General features: G+C 45.6%; 1 protein-coding gene across 1 annotated transcript in view; it reads right to left on the bottom strand.

The window, feature by feature from the left end:
- Positions 1–254: 254 nt before the first annotated feature.
- The window catches only part of rbpjl (recombination signal binding protein for immunoglobulin kappa J region-like), a gene marked incomplete at both ends in the record, with an annotated part of 37,042 nt that continues 24,271 nt past the window's right edge, over positions 255–13,025 (bottom strand). The window contains 5 exons of the mRNA XM_083940044.1: positions 255–343; positions 4,806–5,008; positions 9,326–9,429; positions 10,953–11,108; positions 12,393–12,533. Of these exons, the coding sequence (XP_083796170.1) occupies positions 255–343; positions 4,806–5,008; positions 9,326–9,429; positions 10,953–11,108; positions 12,393–12,533 (693 nt within the window). The remainder of the gene's footprint in view (positions 344–4,805; positions 5,009–9,325; positions 9,430–10,952; positions 11,109–12,392; positions 12,534–13,025) is intronic.

Genomic DNA, 13,025 nt, shown 5'->3' with positions numbered 1-13,025 from the left:
GTGAGTTAGCGAGTTAGTGAGTTAGCGAGTTAGCAAGTCAGTGAGTTAGTGAGTTAGTGAGTTAGCGAGTTAGTGTTTACGCTAAAGATGCTAAAGACGCTAAAGATGCTAAAGATGCTAAAGATGCTAAAGAAGCTACGGACGCTCAATTCAAACTCAACTGTCCTTTATTGTTTTTCACGTGCAGCACAAAGGACACACAACATTGGCATGTCGCACAACGGCAGCAGGCGGAATCGAACCGTGGCATCGTGCTAACTCTGCATGAAGAGGTGGAAGTTGGCTCTGGTGAACTCCTGATGGATGGTGTCCAACAGGAAGTCGTCCCCCTGCGTCCTCCCGCCTCCAGGAAGGAAGCAAAGACACACAAACGTCACAAAAAGACACAAAAAGACACAAAAAGACACAAAAAGGCACAAAAAGACACAAAATGACACAAAAAAGACACAAAAAGACACAAAAAAGACACAAAAAGACACAAAAAGACACAAAAAGACACAAAAAGACACAAAATGACACAAAATGACACAAAAAGACACAAAACAACTAAAAAAAGACACAAAAAAGACACAAAAAGACACAAAAAAGACACAAAAAGACACAAAAAGACACAAAAAGACACAAAATGACACAAAAACGACACAAAAAGACACAAAAAGACACAAAAAAGACACAAAATGACACAAAAACGACACAAAAAGAGACAAAATGACACAAAAATACAAAAAAAGACACAAAAAGACACAAAACAACTAAAAAAAGACACAAAAAAGACACAAAAAGACACAAAAAAGACACAAAAAAGACACAAAAAGAGACAAAATGACACAGAAAAGACACAAAAAGACACAAAAAGACACAAAAAGACACAAAAAGACACAAAATGACACAAAATGACACAAAAAGACACAAAACAACTAAAAAAAGACACAAAAAAGACACAAAAAGACACAAAAAAGACACAAAAAGACACAAAAAGACACAAAAAGACACAAAATGACACAAAAACGACACAAAAAGACACAAAAAGACACAAAAAAGACACAAAATGACACAAAAACGACACAAAAAGAGACAAAATGACACAAAAATACAAAAAAAGACACAAAAAGACACAAAACAACTAAAAAAAGACACAAAAAAGACACAAAAAGACACAAAAAAGACACAAAAAAGACACAAAAAGAGACAAAATGACACAGAAAAGACACAAAAAGACACAAAAAGACACAAAAAGGCACAAAAAGACACAAAATGACACAAAAAAGACACAAAAAGACACAAAAAAGACACAAAAAGACACAAAAAGACACAAAAAGACACAAAAAGACACAAAATGACACAAAATGACACAAAAAGACACAAAACAACTAAAAAAAGACACAAAAAAGACACAAAAAGACACAAAAAAGACACAAAAAGACACAAAAAGACACAAAAAGACACAAAATGACACAAAAACGACACAAAAAGACACAAAAAGACACAAAAAAGACACAAAATGACACAAAAACGACACAAAAAGAGACAAAATGACACAAAAATACAAAAAAAGACACAAAAAGACACAAAACAACTAAAAAAAGACACAAAAAAGACACAAAAAGACACAAAAAAGACACAAAAAAGACACAAAAAGAGACAAAATGACACAGAAAAGACACAAAAAGACACAAAAACACACAAAAAAGACACAAAAAGACACAAAATGACACAAAAAGACACAAAATGACACAAAACGACACAAAATGACACAAAAAGATACAAAAAGACACAAAAAGACACAAAAAAGACACAAAAAGACAGAAAAAGACACAAAATGACACAAAATGAAACAAAAAAGACACAAAAAGACACAAAAAGACACAAAAAAGACACAAAAAGACAGAAAAAGACACAAAATGACACAAAATGAAACAAAAAAGACACAAAAAGACACAAAAAGACACAAAATGAAACAAAAAGACGCAAAATGACACAAAAAAGACACAAAATTAAACAAAAAAAGCACAAAAAGACACAAAATGACACAAAAAAGACACAAAAAAGACACAAAATGACACAAAAAGACACAAAAAGACACAAAAAGACACAAAATGAAACAAAAAAGACACAAAAAAGACACAAAAAGACACAAAAAAGACACAAAATTAAACAAAAAGACACAAAAAAGAAACAAAATTAAACAAAAAAGACACAAAAAGACACAAAATGACACAAAAAAGACACAAAAAGACACAAAAAGACACAAAATTAAACAAAAAAGACACAAAAAAGACACAAAAAAGACACAAAAAGACACAAAAAAGACACAAAAAAGACACAAAAATGACGACAAAATGACACAAAAAGACGCAAAATTAAACAAAAAGACACAAAAAAGACACAAAATTAAACAAAAAAGACACAAAAAGACACAAAAAAGACACAAAATTAAACAAAAAAGACACAAAAAGACACAAAAAAGACACAAAAAGACACAAAAAGACACAAAAAAGACACAAAAAGACACAAAAAAGACACAAAAAGACACAAAAAGACACAAAAAGACACAAAAAAGACACAAAAAAGACACAAAAATGACGACAAAATGACACAAAAAAGACACAAAAAAGACACAAAAATGACGACAAAATGACACAAAAAAGACACAAAAAAGACACAAAAAAGACACAAAAACGACGACAAAATGACACAAAAAGACGCAAAATTAAACAAAAAGACACAAAAAAGACACAAAAAGACACAAAAAGACACAAAATGACACAAAAAAGACACAAAAAAGACACAAAAAGACACAAAATGACACAAAAAAGACACAAAAACACACAAAAAGACACAAAAAGACACAAAATGACACAAAAAAGACACAAAAAGACACAAAACAACAAAAAAAAGACACAAAATGAAACAAAAAAGACACAAAAAAGACACAAAAAGACACAAAAAGACACAAAATGACACAAAAAAGACACAAAAACACACAAAAAGACACAAAAAGACACAAAATGACACAAAAAAGACACAAAAAAGACACAAAAAGACACAAAAAAGACACAAAAAGACACAAAATGACACAAGAAGACACAAAAAGACGCAAAAAAGACACAAAAAGACACAAAAAAGACACAAAAAGACACAAAACAACAAAAAAAAGACACAAAAAGACACAAAAAGACACAAAAAGACACAAAACAATTAAAAAAAGACACAAAAAGACACAAAATGACGACAAAAACACACAAAAAGACACAAAAAAGACACAAAAAGACACAAAATGACGACAAAAACACACAAAAAGACACAAAAAGACACAAAAAAGACACAAAAAGACACAAAACAATTAAAAAAAGACACAAAAAGACACAAAATGACGACAAAAACACACAAAAAGACACAAAAAGACACAAAAAAGACACAAAAAAGACACAAAATGACACAAAAAAGACACAAAATGACACAAAAAAGAAACAAAAAAGACACAAAAAGACACAAAACGACACAAAAAGACACAAAAAGACACAAAACGACACAAAAAGACACAAAATGACACAAAAATGACACAAAAAAGACACAAAACGACACATACAGACACACACACACACACACACACACAGACACACACAGACACACACACACACAGACACACACAGACACACACAGACACACACACACACACACACACACAGACACACACAGACACACACACACACAGACACACACAGACACACACAGACACACACACACACACACACACACAGACAGACACACACACAGACACACACACACACACACACACACACACACACACACAGACACACACAGACACACACACACACACACACACACACACACAGACACACACAGACACACACACACACACACAGACACACACAGACACACACACAGACACACACAGACACACACAGACACACACACAGACACACACAGACACACACAGACACACACACACACACAGACACACACAGACACACACAGAAACACACACAGACACACACAGACACACACACACAGACACACACAGACACACACACACTCAGACACACACAGACACACACACAGACAAACACACACACACACAAACAGACACACACAGACACAAAAAGACACAAAACAACTAAAAAAAGACACACACAGACACACACACACACAGACACACACAGACACACACACACACACACAAACACACAGACACACACAGACACACACACACACACACACACACACACACACACAGACACAAAAAGACACAAAAACGACTAAAAAAAGACACAAAACGACACAAACTGACACACACACACACAGACACACACACACACAGACACACACACACAGACACACACACACAGACACACACAGACACAAAAGACACAAAAACGACTAAAAAAAGACACAAAACGACACAAACTGACACACACACACACAGACACACACACACACAGACACACACACACAGACACACACACACACACACACAGACACAAAAAGACACAAAAAGACACAAAAAGACACAAAACAACTAAAAAAAGACACACACAGACACACACAGACACACACAGACACACACACACACACACACACACACAGACACATACAGACACACACACAGACACACACACAGACACACACACAGACACACACACAGACACAAACAGACACACAAAACGACGACAAAACGACGACGAAAAGACACAAAACAACTAAAAAAAGACACAAAAAGACACAAACTGACACACACAGACACACACACAGACACACACAGACACACACAGACACACACACACCTCCTCGGACGCACGGCGTTGGCGTTGGTGGCGTTGGGGGCGGCGGCCTCAGCTCCGGCGTGTATGTGAAGCTGAAGGGCGTGCGGTAGAGGAGGCCGTCCGAGCGCACGAGCGACAGCGGGACGGTGACGGGACGCCGCGGGCAGCGCCGGGCATCGAACACCGAGACGTCCGGGACGACGCAGAGCAGAGACTTGGGACATCTGAGGGGGACAGACACACACACAAGGACACACACACAGAAGGCATTTAGAGGTCGTTTTTAAACCGCTAATGCTGCTGAAAGAGACAACGAAGAGTCGTCGGCGTAGAGAGTGAATCTGTGGTGTTTGTGTGTTTTTGTGTGTTTTTGTGTGTTTTTGTGTGTTTTTGTCGTCGTTTTTTGTCGTTTTTGTGGCTTTTTGTGTCTTTTTGTCGTCGTTTTTTGTCGTTTTTGTGTTGTTTTGTGTCTTTTTTGTGTTGTTTTGTGTCTTTTTGTGTCGTTTTTGTGTCTTTTATGTGTTGTTTTGTCTTTTTTGTGTCTTTTTGTGTCGTTTTTGTGTCTTTTTGTGTCGTTTTTGTGTCTTTTTGTTGTTTTTTGTCGTTTTTGTGGCTTTTTGTGTCTTTTTGTGTCATTTTGTGTCTTTTTGTGTCTTTTTGTGTCTTTTTGTGTCTTTTTGTGTCTTTTTTGTGTTGTTTTGTGTCTTTTTGTGTCGTTTTTGTGTCTTTTTGTGTCTTTTTGTGTCTTTTTGTTTCATTTTGTGTCTTTTTTTTAGTTGTTTTGTGTCTTTTTTTTAGTCGTTTTGTGTCTTTTTTTTAGTTGTTTTGTGTCTTTTTTTGTGTTGTTTTGTGTCTTTTTGTGTCTTTTTTGTGTCTTTTTGTCGTTGTTTTGTGTCTTTTTGTGTCTTTTTTGTGTCTTTTTTGTGTCTTTTTTGTGTCTTTTTGTCGTTGTTTTGTGTCTTTTTGTGTCTTTTTTGTGTCTTTTTTGTGTCTTTTTGTGTCGTTTTTGTGTCTTTTTGTGTTGTTTTGTGTCATTTTTGTGTCTTTTTGTGTCTTTTTGCTTCTTTTTGCTTCTTTTCGTGTCGTTTTGTGTCTTTTTGTGTCGTTTTTGTGTCTTTTTGTGTTGTTTTGTGTCATTTTTGTGTCTTTTTGTGTCTTTTTGCTTCTTTTCGTGTCGTTTTGTGTCTTTTTGTGTCGTTTTTGTGTCTTTTTGTGTCTTTTTGTGTCTTTTTTGTGTCTTTTTGTGTCTTTTTTGTGTCTTTTTTGTGTCTTTTTGTCGTTGAAGGCATTCAAAGGTCCTTTTTTAACCACTAATGCTGCTGAAGGATGCAAAACCACCAACAGGTTCACTCTCTACGCCGGCGACGCTTCGTTGTGCGTCTGTGTGTGTGTGTGTGTGTGTGCGTGTGCGTGTGTGTGTGTCTGTGTGTGTGTGTGTGCTCGCGCCCCGCACACGGCTCGAGTTCCTAATTGGCTGCAGCCTCTCGCACAGACGGCACATTGTCAACGACCGTGTTAAATAAACAGGGGCTTTCCCTCTGCGCCGCCGTCCCACCGCGCCACCGCGCCGCTGCTGACAGGACGGATATTCGATGCCCGGAGACCCTGAGTTACGACGCCTCAGCGCTTTAGGTGTGGGGGGGTCTGAGGCGGACTCTGACGTCAGGGAGGTGGTTTGGATTCGGGCGTGCGTGGTACGGGCGGAATGTCCCCCGAGAGCCGGTTCGAGGTCTTCCCCACAGTCTAACATAAGCCCCCCTTTGTGCTCCGCCTCGGAGAGCGGATCGTCCTCCATTTGAGAGATCGGCGGTTCAATCCCATACCTCCCCCCCCCTGGTCCACGTGTCGAAGTGTCCTGACTCTGGCTCCTGACTCTGGCTCCTGACTCTGGCTCCTGACTCTGGCTCCTGACTCTGGTTCCTCTGGCTCCTGACTCTGGTTCCTGACTCTGGCTCCTGACTCTGGTTCCTGACTCTGGTTCCTGACTCTGGTTCCTGACTCTGGTTCCTGACTCTGGTTCCTGACTCTGGTTCCAGACTCTGGCTCCTGACTCTGGCTCCTGACTCTGGTTCCTGACTCTGGTTCCTGACTCTGGCTCCTGACTCTGGCTCCAGACTCTGGCTCCTGACTCTGGTTCTGGTTCCTGACTCTGGTTCCTGACTCTGGTTCCTGACTCTGGTTCCTGACTCTGGTTCCTGACTCTGGCTCCTGACTCTGGTTCCTGACTCTGGTTCCTGACTCTGGTTCCTGACTCTGGCTCCTGACTCTGGCTCCTGACTCTGGCTCCTGACTCTGGTTCCTCTGGCTCCTGACTCTGGTTCCTGACTCTGGCTCCTGACTCTGGTTCCTGACTCTGGTTCCTGACTCTGGCTCCTGACTCTGGTTCCTGACTCTGGTTCCTGACTCTGGTTCCTGACTCTGGCTCCTGACTCTGGTTCCTGACTCTGGCTCCTGACTCTGGCTCCTGACTCTGGTTCCTGACTCTGGCTCCTGACTCTGGTTCCTGACTCTGGCTCCTGACTCTGGTTCCCGACTCTGGTTCCTGACTCTGGCTCCTGACTCTGGCTCCTGACTCTGGTTCCTGACTCTGGCTCCTGACTCTGGCTCCTGACTCTGGTTCCTGACTCTGGCTCCAGACTCTGGTTCCCGACTCTGGTTCCTGACTCTGGTTCCTGACTCTGGTTCCTGACTCTGGTTCCTGACTCTGGATCCTGACTCTGGTTCCCGACTCTGGTTCCCGACTCTGGTTCCTGACTCTGGCTCCTGACTCTGGTTCCTCTGGTTCCTGACTCTGGTTCCTGACTCTGGCTCCTGACTCTGGTTCCTGACTCTGGTTCCTCTGGTTCCTGACTCTGGTTCCTGACTCTGGTTCCTGACTCTGGTTCCTCTGGTTCCTGACTCTGGTTCCTGACTCTGGTTCCTCTGGTTCCTGACTCTGGTTCCTGACTCTGGCTCCTGACTCTGGCTCCTGACTCTGGTTCCTCTGGTTCCTGACTCTGGTTCCTGACTCTGGTTCCTCTGGTTCCTGACTCTGGTTCCTGACTCTGGTTCCTGACTCTGGTTCCTCTGGTTCCTGACTCTGGTTCCTGACTCTGGTTCCTGACTCTGGCTCCTGACTCTGGTTCCTGACTCTGGCTCCTGACTCTGGCTCCTGACTCTGGTTCCTGACTCTGGCTCCTGACTCTGGCTCCTGACTCTGGCTCCTGACTCTGGCTCCTGACTCTGGTTCCTGACTCTGGTTCCTGACTCTGGCTCCTGACTCTGGTTCCTGACTCTGGTTCCTGACTCTGGCTCCTGACTCTGGTTCCTGACTCTGGTTCCCGACTCTGGTTCCTGACTCTGGTTCCTGACTCTGGTTCCTGACTCTGGCTCCTGACTCTGGTTCCTGACTCTGGTTCCTGACTCTGGTTCCTGACTCTGGCTCCTGACTCTGGCTCCTGACTCTGGTTCCTGACTCTGGTTCCTGACTCTGGTTCCTGACTCTGGTTCCTGACTCTGGCTCCTGACTCTGGCTCCTGACTCTGGTTCCTGACTCTGGTTCCTGACTCTGGTTCCTGACCCTGGTTCCTGACTCTGGTTCCTGACTCTGGTTCCTGACTCTGGCTCCTGACTCTGGTTCCTGACTCTGGCTCCTGACTCTGGTTCCTGACTCTGGTTCCTGACTCTGGCTCCTGACTCTGGTTCCTGACTCTGGTTCCTGACTCTGGCTCCTGACTCTGGTTCCTGACTCTGGTTCCTGACTCTGGCTCCTGACTCTGGTTCCTGACTCTGGCTCCTGACTCTGGCTCCTGACTCTGGTTCCTGACTCTGGCTCCTGACTCTGGCTCCTGACTCTGGTTCCTGACTCTGGCTCCTGACTCTGGCTCCTGACTCTGGTTCCTGACTCTGGCTCCTGACTCTGGCTCCTGACTCTGGTTCTGGCTCCTGACTCTGGCTCCTGACTCTGGTTCCTGACTCTGGTTCCTGACTCTGGTTCCTGACTCTGGCTCCTGACTCTGGCTCCTGACTCTGGCTCCTGACTCTGGTTCCCGACTCTGGTTCCCGACTCTGGCTCCTGACTCTGGCTCCTGACTCTGGCTCCTGACTCTGGCTCCTGACTCTGGCTCCTGACTCTGGTTCCTGACTCTGGTTCCTGACTCTGGTTCCTGACTCTGGTTCCTGACTCTGGTTCCTGACTCTGGTCCCTGACTCTGGTTCCTGACTCTGGCTCCTGACTCTGGTTCCTGACTCTGGTTCTGGCTCCTGACTCTGGCTCCTGACTCTGGTTCCTGACTCTGGTTCCTGACTCTGGCTCCTGACTCTGGTTCCTGACTCTGGTTCCTGACTCTGGTTCCTGACTCTGGTCCCTGACTCTGGTTCCTGACTCTGGCTCCTGACTCTGGTTCCTGACTCTGGTTCTGGCTCCTGACTCTGGCTCCTGACTCTGGTTCCTGACTCTGGTTCCTGACTCTGGCTCCTGACTCTGGCTCCTGACTCTGGCTCCTGACTCGGTGGCACAGTGGGAAGGCGCCCCCCCCCCCCCCCCCCCCCCCTGGACTCACTTGAACATGGTCTCCGCCTCGCCGTCCCCGAACCACACTTTGAGATGGGGGCCCAAGTTCTCCCCTTGGATCTCTAACATTGCCACGTGTCCTCCGCCGTCCACCTGCGGACACACACACACACACACACACACACACACACACACACACACACACACACACACACACACACACACACAGGTGAAGGACTTCGGGTGCCTCGGGATCTAGTCCACGAGCGAGGGGGGGGACGATGGAGCGCGTGTTTGGCTGGGGAATCGAACCAGCGGAGAGCTGAGGGTCTACCGGTCAGGACCCCAAGACCTGGACCTGGTTCTTTGGGTCCTGACCTGGACCTGGTTCTTCGGGTCCTGACCTGGACCTGGTTCTTCGGGTCCTAACCTGGACCTGGTTCTTTGGGGTCCTGACCTGGACCTGGTTCTGTGGGTCCTGACCTGGACCTGGTTCTTCGGGGTCCTGACCTGGACCTGGTTCTGTGGGTCCTGACGTGGACCTGGTTCTTCGGGGTCCTGACCTGGACCTGGTTCTGTGGGTCCTGACCTGGACCTGGTTCTTGGGGTCCTGACCTGGACCTGGTTCTTTGGGTCCTGACCTGGACCTGGTTCTTCGGGTCCTGACCTGGTTCTTTGGGGTCCTGACCTGGACCTGGTTCTTTGGGTCCTGACCTGGACCTGGTTCTTCGGGTCCTGACCTGGACCTGGTTCTTCGGGTCCTGACCTGGTTCTTGGGGGTCCTGACCTGGACCTGGTTCTTCGGGTCCTGACCTGGACCTGGTTCTTTGGGTCCTGACCTGGACCTGGTTCTTGGGGTCCTGACCTGGACCTGGTTCTTGGGGGTCCTGACCTGGACCTGGTTCTTGGGGACCTGGACCTGGTTCTTTGGGTCCTGACATGGACCTGGTTCTTTGGGTCCTGACATGGACCTGGTTCTTGGGGTCCTGACCTGGACCTGGTTCTTCGGGTCCAAGACCTGGACCTGGTTCTTGGGGTCCTGACCTGGACCTGGTTCTTCTGGTCCTGACCTGGACCTGGTTCTTCGGGACCTGACCTGGACCTGGTTCTTGGGGTCCTGACCTGGACCTGGTTCTGTGGGTCCTGACCTGGACCTGGTTCTTTGGGGTCCTGACCTGGACCTGGTTCTTCGGGTCCTGACCTGGACCTGGTTCTTCGGGTCCTGACCTGGACCTGGTTCTGTGGGTCCTGACCTGGACCTGGTTCTTCGGGTCCTGACCTGGACCTGGTTCTGTGGGTCCTGACCTGGACCTGGTTCTTCGGGTCCTGACCTGGACCTGGTTCTTTGGGTCCTGACCTGGACCTGGTTCTTTGGGGTCCTGACCTGGACCTGGTTCTTCGGGTCCTGACCTGGACCTGGTTCTTTGGGTCCTGACCTGGACCTGGTTCTTCGGGTCCTGACCTGGACCTGGTTCTTGGGGGTCCTGACCTGGACCCCGGGCCCCTCCTTAGGGAGGTGTTCCAGGCACGTCCAGCTGGGAGGAGGCCTCGGGGAAGACCCAGGACCAGGTGGAGAGATGAGACCTCCACACTGGCCTGGGGACGCCTCAGGATCCCCCAGTTCGAGCTGCTTAACGTGGGGAGGGAAGTTTGGGGTTCTGGCCCCTGGGACTCACCTCCAGCCCGGTGATGACGGGGAAGGGGGTCACCGGGGTCCGGATGCAGGCGGGACCCTGGTTGAAGGTGAACTCCACCGCCTCCACCCCGATGATGGTCCAGCAGGACCCGTCGTTCAGGACCACCCTGCTGGGGTCCAGGACGCCGGACGCCGCCTGGAGGAAACATCAACACACGTTTATGCTCCTAGAGGACACTTTAACACACGTTTATGCTCCTAGAGGACACTTTAACACACGTTTATGCTCCTAGAGGACACTTTAACACACGTTTATGCTCCTAGAGGACACTTTAACACACGTTTATGCTCCTAGAGGACACTTTAACACAGGTTTATGCTCCTAGAGGACACTTTAACACACGTTTATGCTCCTAGAGGACACTTTAACACACGTTTATGCTCCTAGAGGACACTTTAACACACGTTTATGCTCCTAGAGGACACTTTAACACTTGTTTATGCTCCTAGAGGACACTTTAGCACACGTTTATGCTCCTAGAGGACACTTTAACACACGTTTATGCACCTAGAGGACACTTTAACACACGTTTAGGCTCCTAGAGGACACTTTAGCACACGTTTATGCTCCTAGAGGACACTTTAACACACGGTTAGGCTCCTAGAGGACACTTTAACACACGTTTATGCTCCTAGAGGACACTTTAACACACGTTTATGCTCCTAGAGGACACTTTAGCACACGTTTATGCTCCTAGAGGACACTTTAGCACACGTTTATGCTCCTAGAGGACACTTTAACACACGTTTATGCTCCTAGAGGACACTTTAACACACGTTTATGCTCCTAGAGGACACTTTAACACACGTTTATGCTCCTAGAGGACACTTTAACACACGTTTATGCTCCTAGAGGACACTTTAACACACGTTTAGTCTCCTAGAGGACACTTTAACACACGTTTATGCTCCTAGAGGACACTTTAGCACACGTTTATGCTCCTAGAGGACACTTTAACACACGTTCATGCCCCTAGAGGACACTTTAACACACGTTTATGCTCCTAGAGGACACTTTAACACACGTTCATGCCCCTAGAGGACACTTTAACACACGTTTATGCTCCTAGAGGACACTTTAACACACGTTTAGTCTCCTAGAGGACACTTTAACACACGTTTATGCTCCTAGAGGACACTTTAACACACGTTCATGCCCCTAGAGGACACTTTAGCACACGTTTAGTCTCCTAGAGGACACTTTAACACACGTTTATGCTCCTAGAGGACACTTTAACACACGTTTATGCTCCTAGAGGACACTTTAGCACACGTTTATGCTCCTAGAGGACACTTTAACACACGTTTATGCTCCTAGAGGACACTTTAACACACGTTCATGCCCCTAGAGGACACTTTAGCACACGTTTATGCTCCTAGAGGACACTTTAGCACACGTTTATGCTCCTAGAGGACTCACCTGGTACTGGACGATGGCGTCGTTGGACAGACACAGGAACGCGTGGGGACTGTCTCTGAACTGGAAGGCGCACTTGTGGAGCTGAGACACCGGCTCGTCCACGTCCAAGATGGCGTGCTGCTTGTTGACCTTACGGATCACCTAGAGCAGCGAGACGAAGATGTCGTGATTAGTGAGACTCGTTTGGGCATCGAACCGAACTCCAGCTTCTCTTTAAACCGACAAAATGACACAAAAAGACACAAAATGACACAAAAAGACACAAAAACGACAAAAAAGACACAAAAAGACACAAAAAGACACAAAAAAGACACAAAAAGACACAAAAACGACAAAAAAGACACAAAATGACACAAAAAGACACAAAAACACACAAAAAGACACAAAAAGACACAAAAACGACACAAAAAGACACAAAACAACTAAAAAAAGACACAAAACAACTAAAAAAAGACACAAAACGACACAAAACGACACAAAAAGACACAAAAAGACACAAAAAGACACAAAACGACACAAAAAGACGCAAAAAGACACAAAAAGACACAAAAAAGACACAAAAAGACACAAAACAACTAAAAAAAGACACAAAAAGACACAAAAAGACACAAAAAGACGCAAAAAGACACAAAA

The sequence above is a fragment of the Echiichthys vipera genome, assembly GCF_963691815.1.
Source record: "Echiichthys vipera genome assembly, chromosome: Y".
Lineage (NCBI taxonomy): Eukaryota > Metazoa > Chordata > Actinopteri > Perciformes > Trachinidae > Echiichthys > Echiichthys vipera.
The sequence above is the reverse complement of the archived record's forward strand: the minus strand, read 5'-3'. Positions and strand labels throughout refer to the sequence as shown.